Genomic DNA, 21,134 nt, shown 5'->3' with positions numbered 1-21,134 from the left:
GAGTATATCGTCGATGTAGATGATCACAAAGTCATTGAGGAACTCCCGGAACACCTCGTTCATGAATCCCTGGAAGATGGACAGCATTGGAAAGGCCATACGGCACAACGAGATGTTCATAGTGGCCAGATGGAGTAATGAAGGCAGTCTTCCATTCATCATGTTCCCAGATTCGAACAAGGTTGTAAGTGCTCCGCAGGTCCAGCTTGGAGAATATGTGTGCCCCACGGAGTTCCTCGAGAGCAGCTGGGACCAGGGGAAGTGGATAAGGGTGCTTCTCAGTCTGGGAATTTAGCACGCAATAATCAATACATGGCCTCAAGCCCCCGTCCTTTTTGGCCACTAAAAGAAAAAAAGAAACAAAAAAAAAACCTGGAAGCAGCTGGTGAAGTAGAAGGACAAATTAAACCATGGGAAAGAGCCTCCTGGATGTATTCCTCCATAGCCTTGCGCTCCAGGATGGACAGTGGGTAAACTCTACCCTTAGGGAGTTTAGCTCCAGGCAGCAAGTCGATGGCCGATGAGGTGGTAGGTGAGTGTCAGCCTGCTTACTGAACACATCCTGGGACGCCACATAATCAGATGGGACGGTGGGAGTTTCCAATGGCTTGGGACTTTCAATGAGAGAGGAAGTGATCTGGGCGGTGTGAGGTGTTTGGGAAGGGCTGAGATGCAGTGTTGATGGCAAAACTCGCTCCAGCGAGTCCCATCTGATTTCTGGAGAATGGAGAATGAGCCAGGGTCGTCCCAGGATGATATCCACCGTGTGTCCCTCCAGTACCAGAAAGGTGATTTCCTCATGCAGGTTGCCGATCTTGAGCCTCAGCGGTGGAGCTCTGAATTTAACCTGCCCACACCATAACGGGTTTTCCCTGGATGGTTTCAACTCTAAGCTCCCTGGCTTGGCATGTACAGGGTAAATGCAGACATCTTAGTAGGTCCCAGAGATGAAATTGCCAGAGGAGCCCGAGTCGACGAGGGCAGGGACTGTAACAGAGTGATCTGGAGTGAGGCGTTGCACTGATAACATGGAAAGTGTTGCAATTTCAGGTTCAAATTGAAGGGTATTCACCGCTGGACGTGGGGGTCAGATGGGCCAGGCCCCCGGTATAATGGTCCGTGGCAGCGCAATAGAGGAAGAGTCCAGCCGCGAGCACGTTCAGAGGGACTGAGCAGTGTGGAGTCCACCTGCATGGGCTCTGGTACTGGGGAACTGGCTGCGGGCATTGCAAACTGGTGGGAGGCTTCGGGAGTGTGGCAGGCTGACAAACGCTGGGCGACACGATTGCCTCTTAACATGAAGTTCTCCAATCCAACATTGTCATCATAAATTGCCACATCAATGCTCTGCCGGAAAGGAGAGAAATCAAGAAGGCTACCTTGGTGCGCTCGGTCGAGAATGTATGCGGCTGCATCTCAATAAATAGTGCTACTTGAAGGAGAAAGACGCTACACTCAGCTGTGTCACCCGCATAGGAAGGAGGCATGGCCATGGGACTGACTGAGGCAGATTGAGGTCGAGGATCCATGGAGGTGACTGTTACGGTCCGGTCTTCTGTCACAAATCAATCCGGAGACAACAGGTAAGTGAATTAAAGGCAGGTTTATTAACAGGTATTGCAGAGACAAATCATCTGGAGCTATGGCAGGTGAGAATCCAAAATAAAGTAATGTTCAGAGATTCTTAGCTGAATACTGATGTTCTTGGTTTCTTTGCAGTTTCGCAGGGAGTTCGGGATCCAGGAGTGAAGGAGAGCAACATTGGAAGATCTTTGGGAATCTAGAGGTAAGTAAAGCAGGTAAGTAGCATTCAGAGAGTCTGGTATGGTTCAGTGTAGTGAACGGTAGACCGGATGGTGAGTGACTGGAAGGAGCATACTTAAGAATGGTGACTTGATTGCAGACGACAGGTGCAGGGAATCAGAACTCAGGTGAGCATGATCTGGTGTAAGTTGTGGCTGGTGATTATGGTGATTCGCTGACATATATTATGTAAACATATTTTGGGTGTGATTAATTGTGATTAATCATTTGACAGCACTAATATTTATTTATGTCTGGAAAAAAGCTAAATAGCCAATCTTTAGTGAAATTGCAATTTTGGTGTATTAAAATGTGTTGTAGCATTATGTAGTAATATAAGATATTAATGATTTAATAATAAATATAGCAAAAATTTGTAGGAAATAAAGGTCCATTGTTCATAGTCAATGGATTGCTCCACTTTCATATCAAGCAGTTTTCTGTTTGTCAGTTTGGCAAATTTAGCTTACCAACTTGAACATGAGCAAAATCTCAGGAACTTTTTCTTCCTCACACGAAATTCTCGATCGCACAGACTCCTATTGAAATTATTTTGCCCACAAAATTTCGCAGAGAAGCGGATGATGCGACTGCACCTTTAAAGTAACATGAAGATGCTAGCATGACTAAATTAAAGTTTATTCATATTATTTTAAATATATAAATTTGTGTCATGTGCATGTTACTTCCATGTTAGCCTTTCCTCAAGTGTGCTTGTACTTTGTGCCACAGCTGTCTAACACCGATGCCGTTCTATTTATTTACTGCTTTAGCAATGCTTAAGGTTATCTGTGTACATAGTGCGTCTATTAATTCTGTAAAGAGGTGATGTGATTCTGTGGCTATGAATGCTAAATTATGTTTCAAACTAATTGGGTGTTTGTTTTATGGCTCAGCTTTGTGCCTTCCTAATTGGTTGATTCTTTAATTATTTCTAGCCTAATGTTTTCAGGAGTATTCACCGTGCGCACGTGCATGTGTTCGAGTCAGTAGTGACCAACTGAGGAGTCTCTAGATAAGAGCTCGTCAAGCCTGTTAATTTAGAGTCATTATAAAGTATGTCCCTGTAATTCTTAAATGAATTGAGGATGATGGAAATTAAAAAGCAACTGTTGTATTGTGTTTGCAGAGGCTGTTTGCCCATGTTTGGCAGTCGATAAGGTTATATTACACAGAGCAGGACTCTGCATATAAAAAGCTGAATTAAAAGAGGAACAAGAGCTGGTGTGATTCAGCTAGTTTAAAGCACAAACAGTACTGGCCTTTTTGGACCCCAGTGATACACATTTCATCTGCAGTCATCTGTTTGCAGCTGAGCTAGCTGTGCATTATGGTTAATGGTACATCTTTTATCATTTTTTTTTTTTAAGTTTAAGATATTTTGTTTAGTTAGTGAATTAAAAATGAAACCAAACACAACAGTTCTGTTCCAAAATCTAGCTTACTTCGCAAAACCTGCTTAGCTAGGCAATGTTTTTGAGCTTTATCCTGAGGTGAAGCCAGCTTGAAACAATATGTAGCCAAATTATGTTGGCGTATAAGATAACATATACTTTGTGGATAACAAGGCAATCCCAGAACACGCTGTGACAAGAAAGTTTTAGAAAGGTTTAGCCTTTCTAAAGGCTAAAACCTATGGAGTCTATGGAAATGTCAAACACTTTTTTATTTGGAACTGAAATATTTTAATTGATACAAATATCGAATCTTAAACTAATTGTTCACAAAATATTTCTGAGCTATATTTTTCTATTTACAGAGTATCAAGTCATTAGCCTAGTGTTATTTTAGTGTTGTTAGCCTAGATACAAAATTTTGCAACAGTCATTATGTCTACATTGATTTTCAACAATAATGCATAAACTAAGACAAGTAGAAAAATAAAAATAAATAAATAAATCCTATGCCATTTTATTTAAAATACATTTATTGCATACTTCAAATCCATTATCATATTTATTGACATATAACTTAACTCATATAGACTTATTGATATAAAATTACAATTAAACTTTATTTGGAGTATTTCTTTATTGCACAATGCAAATTTATTAATTTTATGCCTAAAATGTATTTGAAATACATTTATTTTGTGCTAAGTATACTACAAATACATTTACATATTTATGTACTTATTAATAAAAAAAAAAAAAAATACCTTTGGTATACTACTTTAAGTCTGCTAAATTGGAAAAACTCATTTTGTGCTTAATGCACTTTAATTGTGCAGAAGTAGTGTTGAATTCCAACTAAAGATATACTGAAGTATAAACTAAAGTGCAAAAAAATTTTGGTACACTTTAAATATCTTGCATTTAAAAACATCTATTTTTATCTATTTTTTTAATTTCACTAGGGAAACCTACCATAACATGTTAAGCAATTGTATATGGTGCTGTAGAATCCATAAATGAGTGTGTTAACGTATTTTTTTTTTTTTTTTTTTTTAAGGAGATAGGCAGCCATTTTTATTAAAATATTAAAATCAATTTGTAATATTATGTCTATCCTCTCAGAGTTGGTTGGTTTGGTTCCTGGCCTAATGCTCTTTTAAACAGAATATTTTGAATATGGAGGAAATTAATTCCAAGGCTGTTGAAAAAAATGGGTGGCCACCATGGAGTTCTATTGAAATCAACTGAATCTCTTGTGTGCTTCATGTGAGAAGTCATTTGTGCCATGTACATGAGTGACAGTTTACAGAGTTGGAATGAAAAGCGTTTCAAATCATTCACTTATGAAGTTCTATTACAGTTGGGATGCTGCTGTAGAAAATAGCTGCTTTTGTAAACAGTAAACAGTGAGGTGACTTTTGGAACAGCGTCGCTCAATATCTTTGATAAAAATTCATTTAGTATGTCTTTTTGACACAAGTGACACTAATAAGAGGTTGGTTGCCCTGCGGGGGGTGTTTAGCAGACATGGCTGATGATTCATCAAGCATAGGGCCTTCTTTTCAGTTTCGCTATTGAAATATTGATTGATAAGTCTCCATATAATGTGTCATCTCCCTTCAGTGTTTCTAAATGAGCCATTTCTCATTTCCACCCAGATTCTCTGTGCCTATATTGGTAGTAGATGGCAGGTCAGTAATCTCAGATGGAGACAGAAGAAATGTTCACGTTGGGAGGGTTATATTGGTCACGGGAGTAGATACTGAGCGCTTTCTGAATATCGTGCAGCCCACACACGCTTTCAGATATTGCTTTGTGTAAACTTTGGTTTGTTTATTCCCGTCTACAGCAGTCGAGACCATATTCTTGCTATTTTTCACTTTTGTGACTCAATGAATCTTGTTGATCAGGCACCTCCACCTAAGAATGGGCTTGTGATAACAAAAACTAAACGGGAAACTCTTATGTGGTACAACAGCTCCTACAGGTTTAATTATACCAGAGGGCAACTGCGCTCCACCCAGCTCATTTAAAACGGGCAATTTAGCTGTTACCAGAAATAGAAAGAAACATGGGGTTGAGATGAACCCCGAGTCAGGAAGGTGGGATGAAATATTACTCATTGATAGCATGAGTTAGCTCTTGTTAATCCTTTAAAAATCCATCCAACAGAATGATGGATAAAAAATAGAGAAAATAGACAAATACACTTAAGGACATCTACACTTTCCCACACAGGTTTCCAGCTTCTTTCCATGCAAACCCTCCCCTTCCACATCTCACGGTGATGGCGGAGACCAGCACCAAATCAAATCAGAGAAAGATAAACAAAACCTCATTAGTTCCTCCAGCTAGGCAGAGGTGAGGTCTACTGTGTTCCCCTCAGCTGAGCCTGCCCTGCTTTAACCCCGCTGTAACTCTCCCGCTTCTGCTTTCGTTCTGCTCTCCTGTGTGGTGAACCGCACATTTGTTTTTAATTGGGAAGGGAATTGACTTTGCATTTGAATCAATGCTCTCACTTGCTAGTATAAGTACATGTGCATTGGAACAAGACAACTCATTTGGATTATTCAGAGTTAATAATTGGCTGACTTTCCTGCGAATTAAGGAAGCAAGGACATAACCGAGTCTTTGTGTGTTTCTAGCTGATTATCATACAGTATGTGTGTTTCTAAGCACAATTCTCTGCGGAAAATGTCTTTTTGTCATGAATTTCTGAGCAGAATATTAGCTAATCTCCTCTTGGTACCGTGAGAGATGTCACAACTATTTGTTTATGCTTTTATACTAGATATTGCCTAATACACAAATGGTCATACTATAACCATTAAAATATATTTAAAGTACTTTCACTGTTTTTTTTTTTTGTTTTTTTTTTTTCTTTTAATAAAAATGATTTCACAGACCAATAATGCAGTAAATGCTGCCCAAAACAATGTAGAACTGAATCTTAATAATTAATTTGGCACAAGTGCATCCTGCTTATGATAGGCTAATTATTGTAATGAAAAGCATATAATTATAATTCACCTAAAAAATAATAGTCTGCCATTATTTACTCATCTTAATGTGACACCAAAACATTTTCTGTTTTCAGTTCTGTTGTAGTAATTGAATGCAATGCCTTTTTTTAAGATTAAAAAAAGATTGTGAATAGTGACTAATGAATAATGACTTAAATTTGGACTGTTTCCCACACAAAAGTATCATATGGCTACTTTTTTTAAAATGTTTATTTTTATTAAATTAATCTTTATTGAATAATTATTTAATAATTCCTATTATTTTTATATTAATATTTAAGTTTAACATTTTATCATTTTATATTGCTTTTGGCCCTTAACAGTCCATGTTTTCTATGAATGTTGTTGTGTGATATCTCTGCTGAAAAAAAAAATAAAATAATAGCATGCAGGTTTGGAACAATATGAGGATGAGTAAATAATGACTTTTTTTATTATTTTTTATTTTATTCTTGTCATGAACGCAAGTTTTCAGTGAATAATAATTTAAACTTGGATGGTTTCCCAAACAAAGTTATCGTATGGCTTTTTATTATACTGATATATTTTATTATTATTTATTTAATAATTTGTCTATTTTATATTAATATATAATTTTTGAATTAATTTATATATTTTTAATTTAAAATTGTATTATATTAATTTAATAATATTTTATCATTTTAATTCAATGTTAGAATTGTTTCTTTTGGCTCTTAACAGTCCCTAATCACTATAAATGATGTTGTAGTATGGCATCACTACAGAAAAAGTAATAGCATGTAGGTTTGGAACAAAATGAGGGTGAGTAAATAATAACAGAAATTTCATTTTTGGCTGAACTCTTTCTTTCAACATGGTCTTTTGTGATGATGGTGTACAGGGAACCACAAATGCAGTGCAGCTTCAGTTTTTGGCAGCATCAACATTGGGCACTTTGCTCTCTAATCTATTTCTCCCTGGGAAAGGGAACATGAATGAGAGAATGGGTATGTTTATAAAGGTTATCTGGTACACTGTGTGCTTGGAAAATCTTTTTTCTTTTCATTTCTTTTTTTTCTTTCTTTATTTTATTTTTTTGTGAGTGTGTATGAGTGAGTCACATATTCTCTCATGGAGTTTAAGGTTTCATGTACATGGGCTGGAAATCATCTGGAAATAGTCTAACAGAACATCCTGAACGCATTGTAACATTTTGTACATCAAAACACGATGATGACAACAACAATAACAATGCTTGTTTTCTCTGTTTACAGACAGCATTGAAGACTACATTCAGACCACCTCATCACATGTTGATTCAGCCAATCAGGAGCTTGCAAAAGCCAGTCATTATCAGGTATGTTATTGACTTCTTGGAAAGCTATTGCTTTGATAGCTGCATTAAGGTACACAAAGAACAGTTTGGTATGTAAACAGAGTCTCTCTGTAACAGTCTATGAACACAATTATTGTAGCAGGTTTGTTTATTAGTTTCAGTTGACATCACACAGTGAGATTTTCAACATGCTGTCATTCATTAGCTGCTCACTTCAGTAATCACCCTTCACCAATTACCTGACGGGTAGACCATAAACCCATTTGAAAATTAAAATTTGTCATTGATTGTTCACAAGCTCTGTTTGAGTATTAAGTATTGTGTGTGTAGAAACAAAATGGCTGTATTACACCTTTGTTTACTCTGATGCCATGCCATAATTGACACAGTTAGTGGACTTTTTTTTAATCAAAAATGGCTTTCATTCAAAATATTTCTGTCATGACAATTCTTGGAGAGCTTAGCATGGTAATATACATGGCAATGTTAATGTGTTTGGTCTTGGTGGAATAGATCTGCTATGCTGCTGCTGCGGCAGAGCACATACCAACCTTGCTACTGGCAATACATCCACAGACATCCTGTTGTGAGCATGTAGGAAATACTGCTGCTACACATAGGACATGCTGCATATTAAATCATCTCTGTGTAGCTATAACACATGAAATTACCCTGTAGCAGATCTATACAGGTGGAGCTGGGGAAGGTGGAGGGTTTCTGAAACACGCTGCAAATACTACAGCAAGCACTAGCTATGGGTATGGGTATGGGTTTTGGGTGGTGTAATATTATAATACAATGCCATTAATCACTATATTAGGATAACCCATGTTATTTAAATTACTAAAATTGCCAATAGACAATAATGAGCAATAATAATTCACCACACTGCATAGGATGATGCTATGACAAATTCAAGCACACAGCTTTACCTAGGCCCAGTTATTAATTTGTTTAGTTATATCATTTATAATTTGAATAAGAGAACAACACCAATAAACTTCGGGTAATCAAAAAAAAAAAAAAATGTATTCATTACATCATAGATTGGATTTTTTTCTTTTCTTCAGGAAACGGCCAGACTAGAATAAATAGCAACACAGTAGCGAACAAACGATATGGCAAGACAAAAATTAAATAATAAAACCAAAGTTTGACCAATTATGAGTAACTTTAGGCTAAAACATCTAAATATGAGGTCTGGATCACTGTCAGATGAGCCGTCAGATGCTGAGCCGACCCAGGACGCATAACTTACCATCAGACTCTCCATCACTCATGGCATTTAGTGTTTCTAATACCGACCTTCCATAAATCGCCTTCTTTTAGTCATTTTGACTTTATTTATGAAACTGATAACCGCTAAATCTGTGAGTGAAAGGCATTGCCTAGAAATGTACAATGTTAAAACATAAGCGGCAAGAAAATGACAGCACGAAAATACATGCATAGCGGGTAGATTTGACCCGCGCGGCGCTTATAGGTATAGATGTCGGTTTTTTGATCTGGTTTTATCTAAATAATTTTTAACAACATTGGCTTGTAAATTACATAATTTTAGTAAAAGCCAATGACTGGGAGACTTGAATATTTTGTCGAAAATCTGTTATGTACATTTGAAAAACAGCCACGGGTAAAATTTACCCCATGGCGGTTCTAGTGTTAAAGGGTTAGTTCACCCAAAAATTAAAATTCTGTCACTAAAGACCCTCATGTCGTTCCAAACCCATAAGACCTTTGTTCATCTTCGGAAAACAAATCAAGATATTTTTTGATGAAATACGAGAGCGTTCTGACCCTGCATAGACATCAACGCAACTGAAACATTCAAGGCCCAGAAAGGTAGTATGGGCATCATTAAAATAGTCCATGTGACATCAGGGGTTCAACTATAATGTTATGAAGCTATGAGAATACTTTTTTGTGTGCAAAGAAAACAAAAATAATAACTTTATTCAACCATTTCTTCTCTTCCATGTCAGTCTTCGACGCTCGTTCATGAGAGTACCACAATGCATGCGTGTGGGGCTACTGACGTAATACGTTCTATTTTCATTTTCTTTGCACACAAAAAGTATTCTCATAGCTTCATAACATTATGGTTGAACCACTGATGTCACATGGACTATTTTAACAATGTCCTTACTACCTTTCTGGGCCTTGAACGTTGCTTTGCTGTCTGTACATCATATCAAAATTATTTTACCACACTTATACTTTGACCTCTGTTTTCTTTTATTCCTGTCTGATTAGAGCAGTTGGTGTTTAGATGTGGCCTTTTACATATTTCCTCTCTGGGATTCTGGGAAACACGGGCTAGTAATGGGTGGTCAATCACGTGTGCTTACCCACATTCATGCGTTTGTGTTTCTATGTGAGTTTGTGTGTGGCAAAGCAAATGAATGTCCCAAACGGGTGCTTTAGCATTCCTCTCTTGGCCGTAGTTTTCTCGCCTCTTCCTTCCTCCACTTACAAGAACGCAAGGGAGTAAATGAGTGAGTAGCAACAGCTTTTGGATTAATTGTCATTTCATTATCTCAAGGAGAGCTCAGCCGTGACCAAACTCACGCAGAGCAATTTAGCACTTCGCCAGTCCCGCTGCCGCCCACCCTGAGGGGAGGAGGGAAGCGCCTGGCTTAGGGCGCTACCCCGTTTTCATTCAAACATCTCCCATAAACCCACACTGTTGAACATTACACACACAAGTCAATTAAAAATAGCAAGTCATTTTCTTTCCATGGACCAAAATGTCAGTTACCGAATGCAGGAAATAAATTGAATCTATAATCCATCAAGCCAAAAGCAGTTCCTCTCCACCCATGGCAGGTCTGTAAGTGACAAGAATGATGTTGTATCAGCCCCATCAGAGTTCAATGGAGCACGATGGAACATGATTGTTCATTACCATGCTGCTGCTCCGAACTCCAAACTCAAATGAACAGACACTGAAGAGAGTTCACACCATAATACACAGACTCCAGACTTCATTTACCATTACTTATTTTCTCACTCTCTCCATTACAAGCCCATTTTTGATGTGGAAAAGTGCTTTATTGGGCACTCTTAACTAAGTGAACCTTAGTTAAGTTTATTCAAATCAGTGCTAAGGTCAGTGTTAAGTCTTTTACAATTATTATGTCACTTTTCCTGTAAGTAGAAATACTGCATTCATAACTGAACAAAGTTTATAATTGACTAGCGTACATTTAGACACAATATTTGTTGTGCAAATATTTCTGAGACACAGGAGAGCCTTTGTGTGTCTCTGAGGAACACATAGCAGTGGTGTTTCAGTCCTTCATTCCTCTTATTCTCACCAAAGCTGCAGTGATTTAATCCAAGGACCATAGTATTGCAAAATATTATTAGCATTTAAACTAATGAATTTCTATTTTAATATATTTTAACCTCTTAACTGTCACCGTCCACCCTGTGGGACGCCTACGTTTACTTCACTATTTTACAATTAAATCCTAATCTAATCATGACAAACTATATATTGATGGAAAGGTCTAAGACTCCTAAATAGGTATTTTACCACTTTTTTTGTAAAAAAAATATGTAGGAAAAGTAATAGATTAATTTATGACAAGAGTGCACCTGAAAAATCTACATCATAACAGGAGTTCTGACCTTTGTCACAGAAAGTCTTCTTTTTTGCCTTTTTCTCTATTACGTATTAGAAATCATAAGAAATTATATATCAGTTGAAAACTTAAAATCTCAAAATTCATCCTTTGAAAGCCATTTTAAAATCAGACATTGCATTACCATGGAAATGGTACATCAAAATCACGTTGGAAAATGTTTTCATTCATGAATTATAAAAAAATAAGTTTGGATAGTGCACTATCATGTCTGTGTTCAAAACTGTGAGTGACAGTTAAGGGGTTAAAATGCAATTTACTCCTGCGATGGCAAAGCAAAATTCACAGCAGCCATTACTCCAGTCTTCAGTGTTGCACGATCCTACATAAATCATTTTAATATGCTGATTTGGTGCTCAAAAAACATTTATTATAATCAATTTTAAAAACAATTGTGCTGCTTAATATTTTTTAGATACCATGATACAAGTTTTTCAGGATTCTTTGATTAATTTGAAATATAATTTTTTTGGTAACAGGGTGAAAGTCTTTACAGTCACCTTTTATAAAACATCCTTGCTAAATAAAAGTATTCTTAACATTTTTTAATGACCTCAAACTTTTGAACACTATAAGATATTAATTGATGTGATTTATGTGAATAATGTGGATTGTTTGACTTTTGTAGAATTGTAGAATTGTAGAATAATTTTGCTTGATTCTATTAATTTAAATAAAAGCATGTCTGTATAAGTGTTTTTAAAGTGTGAGAAAACATATGATTAGTAAAAAGTGTGCCTTAAAGAATAGAATGGGCTTCGCTGCCCTTGCCGAGATAAGACAAAAAAAAAAAAAAAAGGAAGAAGAAGAAAAAATACTAGCCCATAATACAGGCAAACATACAGGTGCATCTCAATAAATTAGAATGTCGTGGAAAAGTTCATTTATTTCAGTAATTCAACTCAAATTGTGAAACTCGTGTATTAAATAAATTCACTGCACACAGACTGAAGTAGTTTAAGTCTTTGGTTCTTTTAATTGTGATGATTTTGGCTCACATTTAACAAAAACCCACCAATTCACTATCTCAACAAATTAGAATATGGTGACATGCCAATCAGCTAATCAACTCAAAACACCTGCAAAGGTTTCCCGAGCCTTCAAAATGGTCTCCCAGTTTGGTTCACTAGGCTACACAATCATGGGGAAGACTGCTGATCTGACAGCTGTCCAGAAGACAATCATTGACACCCTTCACAAGGAGGGTAAGCCACAAACATTCATTGCCAAAGAAGCTGGCTGTTCACAGAGTGCTGTATGTTAACAGAAAGTTGAGTGGAAGGAAAAAGTGTGGAAGAAAAAGATGCACAACCAACCGAGAGAACCGCAGCCTTATGAGGATTGTCAAGCAAAATCTATTCAAGAATTTGGGTGAACTTCACAAGGAATGGACTGAGGCTGGGGTCAAGGCATCAAGAGCCACCACACGCAGACGTGTCAAGGAATTTGGCTACAGTTGTCGTATTCCTCTTGTTAAGCCACTCCTGAACCACAGACAACGTCAGAGGCGTCTTACCTGGGCTAAGGAGAAGAAGAACTGGACTGTTGCCCAGTGGTCCAAAGTCCTCTTTTCAGATGAGAGCAAGTTTTGTATTTCATTTGGAAACCAAGGTCCTAGAGTCTGGAGGAAGGGTGGAGAAGCTCATAGCCCAAGTTGCTTGAAGTCCAGTGTTAAGTTTCCACAGTCTGTGATGATTTGGGGTGTAATGTCATCTGCTGGTGTTGGTCCATTGTGTTTTTTTGAAAATCAAAGTCACTGCACCCGTTTACCAAGAAACTTTGGAGCACTTCATGCTTCCTTCTGCTGACCAGCTTTTTAAAGATGCTGACTTCATTTTTCCAGCAGGATTTGGCACCTGCCCTCACTGCCAAAAGCACCAAAAGTTGGTTAAATGACCATGGTGTTGGTGTGCTTGACTGGCCAGCAAACTCACCAGACCTGAACCCCATAGAGAATATATGGGTATTGTCAAGAGGAAAATAAGAAACAAGAGACCAATAAATGCAGATGAGCTGAAGGCCACTGTCAAAGAAACCTGGGCTTCCATACCACCTCAGCAGTGCCACAAACTGATCACCTCCATGCCACGCCGAATTGAGGCAGTAATTAAAGCAAAAGGAGCCCCTACCAAGTATTGAGTACATATACAGTAAATGAACATACTTTCCAGAAGGCCAAGAATTCACTAAAAATGTTTTTTTAATTTTTTTATGGGTCTTATGAAGTATTCTAATTTGTTGAGATAGTGAATTGGTGGGTTTTGTTAAATGTGAGCCAAAATCATCACAATTAAAAGAACCAAAGACTTAAACTACTTCAGTCTGTGTGCACTGAATTTATTTAATACACGAGTTTCACAATTTGAGTTGAATTACTGAAATAAATAAACTTTTCCACAACATTCTAATTTATTGAGATGCACCTGTATGTGTATTAGAACTTTAGAAGGGACATAGTAATCTAGTAAAAACCAATAGCATAACCACTGTTGTGCAACAATTGTATTCACATTTTTCACAGATTATTGCTTACACATTACTCATATCTGGTGTGTAGAAAATGTCTTTGTGAGCACGTGTGGGCTGTGTTAGGCTGTATTTATGTCAGTTGGATGATCTCGTGGCCTGTAGAGTGTGACAGTGAGCGGGGTGTTGGATTATTATTTGCTATCTGCTTCTACATAAGCCGCATGCTGTCCCGATTGCACTGAATCCATGCAGACCAGACAGCTTATTTGTGTGCCCAGAGCAGATTCACTGCTTCAACATACCCTCCATAACCCTCCCTCCCTCCCACACACACACGCACACACACACACACACACACACACACACACACACACAAAAACAAAAACAAACATAAGAGAGCCAAAGCGTGATCTAAGGGGGCTGAATTAAATTCTGTTTATTAGTATCACTGCTACTGTTGTGGATAGTTAGGGTTGGGGACTTGATGATACCTCAAATCATGCAGTTTGTTGAGGAGAGGAGTGCTGTTACTTTTCTGAGTGCTCAGACTTTTGCTAAAGTTGGCAAAAAATGTAATTGACTTATAGTGTAGGAGGGATCTGAGTCATATTTGGAGACCACTAATACCCTATATTGGCTTGGAAACAACCAAGATCCCCTTCAGTGAATGGGTACCGTCAGAATGAGAGTTCAAACAGCTGATAAAAACATCACAATAATCGATAAGTAATCCACATAACTCCAGGCCATTTATTAACATATTGCAAAGTGAAAAGCTGTGTGTTTGAAAAATCAAATCCGTCATTAATGCATTTTAACTCTAAACTGTCGCTTCTGGACAAAATACGATCTTAGTAACTTCCTCCAGTGAAAAAGTCCTTTCCCTGTTGTCATTTCACATTAAAATCCACCAACATATGTATTTTTCTAGAACTGTTCTGGGCTGTTTTCGCTTGTAAACGGGTGCTTCATTTGTGCATACTTATCCCCTGATTCAGACGAGGTGGCTTTTTCACTTGAGAAAGCAATATTATAGACAGAGGAACGAAGTTAAAAACATCTTAATGGTGGATTTTTTAATTACAAAGATGCAGCTTTTGTGGATTATTGTATTGTTTTTATCAGCTGTTTGTACTCTCATTCTGACAGCACCCATTCATTGCAGAGGATCCACTTGTGATGTAATGCAACGTTTCTCCAAATCTGTTTCAATGAAGAAACAAACTCATCTACAGTACTTCTTCAATAGCAGTAAACTGTCAGCAAATGTTCATTTTTGGGTGAACTGTTCCTTTAAAAACTACTTGGATGACCCCTTAACAACCACATAGCAATGCCCTGACAACATTTTTAAATAATGAAGCATCACTCACATTTTCTCCAGAATGTGTAAAATGTATTTACATTAAGTATTTGAATTAGTTGTGTATTTTCTACTCTCTTGTTTAAAATTGTTGCAAGAATCAAAAAAGGCATGTTCTGTAGTTTACTTATTCTTTGCAAGTGTAATTCTCCTCATGTTGAAAGTTTGTCAGGTTTGTTTAATGAATGCAGAAAGCAGCTGATCAGTGCTGTGTCATGCTGTGATCAGGCACAGCAATGCAAATCAATCATGCAGTGTAATTTAGGTAATGGTGATGAATGGAGTTTAGCTGGTGGTGATGACTGCCACATAGGCCTGTTTGTAATATTGGAGCTGAAGTGGAATGAATATGTATGTGAATGAGGGGATGTTGTGGAGAGTTTAGCACAGGAGCATTATTCTCCATGAGTTGGAATGTGGCAACTGGCCAACTTGCCAAAGTCGGCGCTGCTAATGCTATCCTACTGTACAGTACTACGTTACAGTGATTAAATCATGGAGATATGTTAACTGATACTGATAGCTGATAAATATTATGTAATATAAAATATATTATATAATTGTGACGGTCACAGCAGGCTCTCTGTCTGGTATCCCCTGACAATAATATAATATAATATAAAATAATGTATTATAATATAATATGACATATTTAATTATATGTATGATTAGATATATGCAGATATTAACCAATACTGATAGCCAATAATTATATTATATATATATATATATATATATATATATTTTTTTTTTTTTTCATTTCTTTTCATTCTTTAGATAAATTATTATTTTAAATAATTAGGGTTAGTTAGGGTGAAAATTCATGTTGACTTTAAAGTTGAATGTTTTTTACTATTTACTGATCTGTTTATTATATAATGATTCTTAATGACTTATTAATGACAAAGTGCTGCCTTTTTAAAATGTTCAACAAAAAAAAATTCATTAACTGTCCCTGAACAATTATTTTAAAGCAGCTGCTGCAATCTCTGCTTTACAAAAAGTGTAATTCAAACATTTTGAAATGAAAGACACATCGAAATGAAATAATTTGCTCATCCTCTCAGATTTATGTAGGGTGGCAGGATGAAGGTGCAACTTTAAAACCTTTCTTGTTCATCTGTTAGGCTTTCTTCCATGGAGCTTTCACACACTTGTGTACATTAGCTTGAGGCAGAGAGCGACTCGTGTTTGCCAAAGGCTAAACTGCAAAGTGGGGACGTCAAGTTCCTGTTTATTTGCTGTGTCTTTTAAACATCATAATCAGGAAGGATTCTGGATTCTGAATTTTTATGTAAATTGCGCGAAAGCCGATTACAAGGCAGGCAGTGACAGCACAAACATTATTTATTTTATGGACCTTCAATTTTCCGAGCAGATGAGATAAAGGCAGAATAATATTATGTGGGTAATCATCATGCTGCGTTATTATGACATTATAAAGACGTTTCTCATGTCACACAAGGTAAATGACTCCCCCCTAAAACCAATGTTGTTCTGTTTCTCATGAAAATTTGATGTCCACCTGTGTGACTCAAATGCGTTAAAGTGAAATTTGCTGCATTGTTCAGGGTTTGTTACGGGGGTTAATTTAGTTGAGTTTCTGGTGCAGAGCTTAGCAGATATGTACCACACTTCTTCATGGGTTTGTCCAGCAGAAATAGTATGGTGCATATGCACTCATGTAATAGTCTATTACAAGTGGAAGAAGTTACAGTTTTCCATATGTTAAATCTAATGTAGAATCATACTAATTCACGAAAAAAGACCAAGAATTAAATCACCTTTTGAGGTAGTTCTCCCATCCAGCCACTAGGTGACTTGAATAGTAAAGTAGTTCCAACACTATCTCACGACCAATTCGTACGTATTTTACGAGGTGGCTAAGCTCACTCGTACAATTTTGTACAATATATGACGGGTAGGTGTAGGCAGGGGCGCCGCTATGGTTTGTGGGCCCCCTGAACAGCATATTTACTCGGGCCCCCCTCGTTAAAAATTGCGTTCTGGGTTCCTCTAATGCCTCTTAATCACACATGCACTGTAAAAAGTGATAAGTTGATTTAACTTAAAAAAAAATTAGGAAACCCATTGCCTTTAATTTTTTTAAGTATATGATAATTAAAAAAAATAAGTTAATTGAATTGCCAAGTTCACTTAACTTTTTTGTTTTTAAATGATTATGTACTTAAGAATTTTAAGGCAACGGGTCAACTTATCACTTTTTACAGTGTGAATGACTTTCTTTTGTCATTTTAATACATTAAATCATGGAGATATGTTAACAGATACTGATAGCTGATAAATATTATGTAATATAAAATATATTATATAATTGTGACAGTCACAGCAGGCTCTCTGTCTGGTATCCCCTGACAATTATATAATATAAAATAATGTATTATAATATAATATGACATTTAATTATATGTATATATGATTAGATATATGCAGATATTAACCAATACTGATAGCCAATAGTATAATATAATATAATATAATATAATATTTTATTAATATTTAATATATTTGTATTTGTTTCATTCTTTAGATTAATTATTCCTTTTTTATTACTAGTTATTTAAGAAATTAAAGCATATATTTACAAAGGACGCAATAAATTGGTCATAAGTGACAGTAAAGACATTGTTATAAAAAAATTATATTTCAAATAAACGTTGCTCTTTTGAGTTTTCCTTTCATCCAGTTATACTGAAAAGAAAAGTATCATGGTTTCATCAAAAATTATATCAGCACAACTGCTTTAAATATTGATAATAATAAGAAATGTTTCTTAAGCATCAAATCAGCACGTTAAAATGATTTCTGAAGGATCATGTGAAACTGAAGACTGGAAAAATTATGCTGAAAATTCAGATTTGCCGACAGACATAAAATAAAAAAGTCATTATTTTAAATTGTGATAATATTTCACAATATTACTGTTTTTAATGTGTTTTTGGTAAGCCTTGGTGAGCAAAAACATGAAAAATTGAAAAATGAACAAATAAAAATTACCAACCCCAAACTTTTGTGCAGTAGTGTATCGGTATACAATACAATATGGTATAATTTGCATTTCTCTACAATTCAAATCGAAGTAAAAAACTTTAAGAACTAAATCAAAGCTTCTAATGGAATTATCAGTGCATATTCATGCAGTACTTTAATCATATATAGGACTACCCTGAAAACTTTTTCAATATCAAGGTGCTTTAGTTTTAGTGCTTCTTACTGCAGCTCGACTAAATTGGGTACATGGAGAGAGAGAAAATTCATTTCCCTTTTCCTTTTCTCTCCTCTCGCCGGCACTTCACTCCATCAGCTTTCTTTTTATCCTTAAGTCATTTTCCCTTTCTCTTTCTCACTCTGTGAACGTCTGCACTCTCCATCTCCACCTCACTTCCCCACCGCAGCATCAGGAAAAAACTCAAGCTCCAAAATGGAGCAACAGTTGTATTGTCACCTAAAGCTTTTTTTGTTCCCTTTTTACCTGATTTATTTTCCTGTTTTCTCTGAATGACAGAGCAGGCCCAGGATAACACAGAGTGAAAATCAGCGCTGAGAAACTGTATGCTGAGTGATAGAGCAAACTGGGAGAGAGAGAGAAAGTTTATAAGGCGCGGTTTTGGAGAAATGTAAGAAAGAAGCGAGGGAATCTGTGGTGACCAGCTGCAAGAGAGGAGATAGCAGAGAGAGGCTTTTAATTCCCAATCCCTACAGAGCCTTTGAAAATTACCAATCTTCTTATCACAGACGCAGGGCTGCTTATGCAAATTGTTGTGGAGTGGAACGTTTAAACGGAAAATTACTCGACAGCAGTTTTTTTTTTTTTTTTGCTTCCTTCTCTCCCTCCCTCCCCCCAAATGCACACTTCCACATAGAAAGCCTGTTTCCAGTCTCAGATAAGAAGATGAATTGCGCTTTGAAGCACATCAGGATTTAAAGACTCCAGCCTAGTTGTGGTCTACGACTGCTGCTCTTTTTGGCTTTATCAAAAAAAAAAAAAAAAAAAATGATGGTGAGCGGGGAAGGGCATTTCAAAACAACACAGAATCTACGCTTCCAAATGTCGTAGCCGCCCGCCGAGTTGTAAAAATTTATATTGAAACGCACTCAGCAAGCAAATTCCATTCACTGTTGTTTATTATTCCCACACTTGTTGGTTCTAAACTGGATCTTAATTTCTCAACACAACAAAGCAAAAGATCCGCAGGGGGGTTTCAGTCTTAGACGTTGAAAGTCCAAATGACACTTTCGGCAGTTTTCCAAAATTCTTTTGAAAACAGAGCAGGGTTTCCTCCCACTGCGGAGCCTTATCAGAGGCGAAGAGCATCAGAGAGCCAGATGGGTTTTACGGACGCCGTTCAGCCAGAACTCAAGCACGCCCGAGAATGCGGCTCTCTCATGCTTGGCCAACAGCTCTTGACTCTAGGCCACAATTCAATTCTGTCTTTGAGAAATCATTTTCAAAGCATGTCTCTGTATTGAGGAGAGAGCCTATAGAGGTCAATTGATGGCAGCACCTTCATTTCGTATTGTGGTATTGCGTCGGTGGCGGGAACCTGTTTGGAAAATTATGGTGTAATTTTGTTCTTTTATTCCATGCGGGTCCTTTTGTACCTAGAAGGGCCGTTCGTACTGGATAATGACTGTTGATTTATTGATTTTAACAGTGGCGGGCAACCGAGAGAGAATTTATTCTATAGATTTTTTTTTTTTTTTGTGTACAAATCTATTAGACTCACGAGTCTCGCTTTTGTTATTAGTCTATATTAAGAGTATGCTGCTGGATTCTGTCTGAATGCATTTTCAGTTACTATCGCCCCCTGCTCACCAAACACTACTAACTTAACTAATATTTTTGGTATCTTGATAGTAGCTCATTGTTTATGTTATTTTTGCATAAATCACTCACCTACATGTTTTTCAAACCTTCAAACCTGGATAGATTATAAGAATTGTCTCCACTGCAGTTCACAACACGCCAAATTTGAATATGTGCATATTCAAATATAGAAATAAGATTTGAGAGCTTCAGTGAAAAGGAAGATTTTCAGGCAATCTATGCATGGCTTTAGAAAATCTAGGGCATGTTGTTGTATGGAATATTGTTATAGATTTATTTATTTATTTATTTATTTATTTATCGAGTATGAAAGCCCCTGGTCACCGTTCACATAGGAAATGAGCAACATGAACATTCTGCCAAACATCTCTTTATTTGTGCTTAACAGTGGGGAGAAAAAAAAAAGTTTAACAAGTTTAGAATGATATGAAAATGGCATAACTTTCATTTTGGGCGAACTATCATTATCCCTAATCATACAGTAATATCTCAGACCTTTTTCTTCTTTATTCTGTCTTCCAGAGGCAGCTGAGGAGGAGGAAATGTTATCTGATAATCGCTGGAGTGCTGCTTCTTACTTTGCTTATCATCATTATTGCAGTCTCAGCCAGAAAATGAGAGCAAGACCACAGGTGAGCTACGTCTGGTGTGCCCAGGCTGTAATAAAAATAACAACATAAAAAAGAAAGTGAGAAAAAATACTGTAGGGACAACACAAATCAACAGAATAAAAATAAAACAAATATTATAAAATTATTTTTAAGCAAACGTATAAAATGATGTGTGAAAATGATATTATTTATTCTTATTTTAATAATAATTATAATTATTAAAATAATTATTATTAAACATTTTTGCCAGGTTTTCGAAGAGAAAGTTCTTTATTTGAAACATAAATATTTTGTAACATTATAAATGTTTTTTTTTTTCTTTCACTTTTGTCCAAATTGATGTGTCATTTTATTTATATATACATATATATATATATACTGTACAGTATAGTTTCCAGTTTGGAAACATTATGATTTTAAATGTTTTAAATGTTCTTATTCTCACTAAATACACATTTATTTGATCCATTTATTCTGAAGGATCATGTGAGACTGAAGACTGGAGTAATATATTTAATAAATAGTAGACAATAATTATTTTAAATTGTAATACTATTACTGTTTTTACTGTATTTTTGAGCACATAAATTCAGCCTGGTGAGCATAAGAGACTTATTTCAAAAACATAAAAAATAAATATAAAATTTAATACAATATAGATTTTTTAAAAACATTTTC

The 21,134-nt window shown here is 36.3% G+C and overlaps 1 protein-coding gene across 10 annotated transcripts in view; it reads left to right on the top strand.

Annotated features, from left to right (window-relative positions):
• tsnare1 (T-SNARE Domain Containing 1) overlaps positions 1-21,134 on the top strand; it is a 138,641-nt gene that overhangs the window by 97,504 nt on the left and 20,003 nt on the right. For 9 of the 10 annotated variants that reach the window (XM_058747950.1, XM_058747949.1, XM_058747952.1 and 6 more), the window contains 2 exons: positions 7,456-7,538; positions 20,368-20,477. In XM_058747950.1, the coding sequence (XP_058603933.1) occupies positions 7,456-7,538; positions 20,368-20,463 (179 nt within the window). In that variant the 3' untranslated portion in view covers positions 20,464-20,477. The remainder of the gene's footprint in view (positions 1-7,455; positions 7,539-20,367; positions 20,478-21,134) is intronic. The other variant, XM_058747958.1, reaches the window with a different exon arrangement.

Source organism: Onychostoma macrolepis, chromosome 16, assembly GCF_012432095.1.
Source record: "Onychostoma macrolepis isolate SWU-2019 chromosome 16, ASM1243209v1, whole genome shotgun sequence".
Lineage (NCBI taxonomy): Eukaryota > Metazoa > Chordata > Actinopteri > Cypriniformes > Cyprinidae > Onychostoma > Onychostoma macrolepis.
This window is presented reverse-complemented; position numbering and strand designations above follow the sequence as displayed.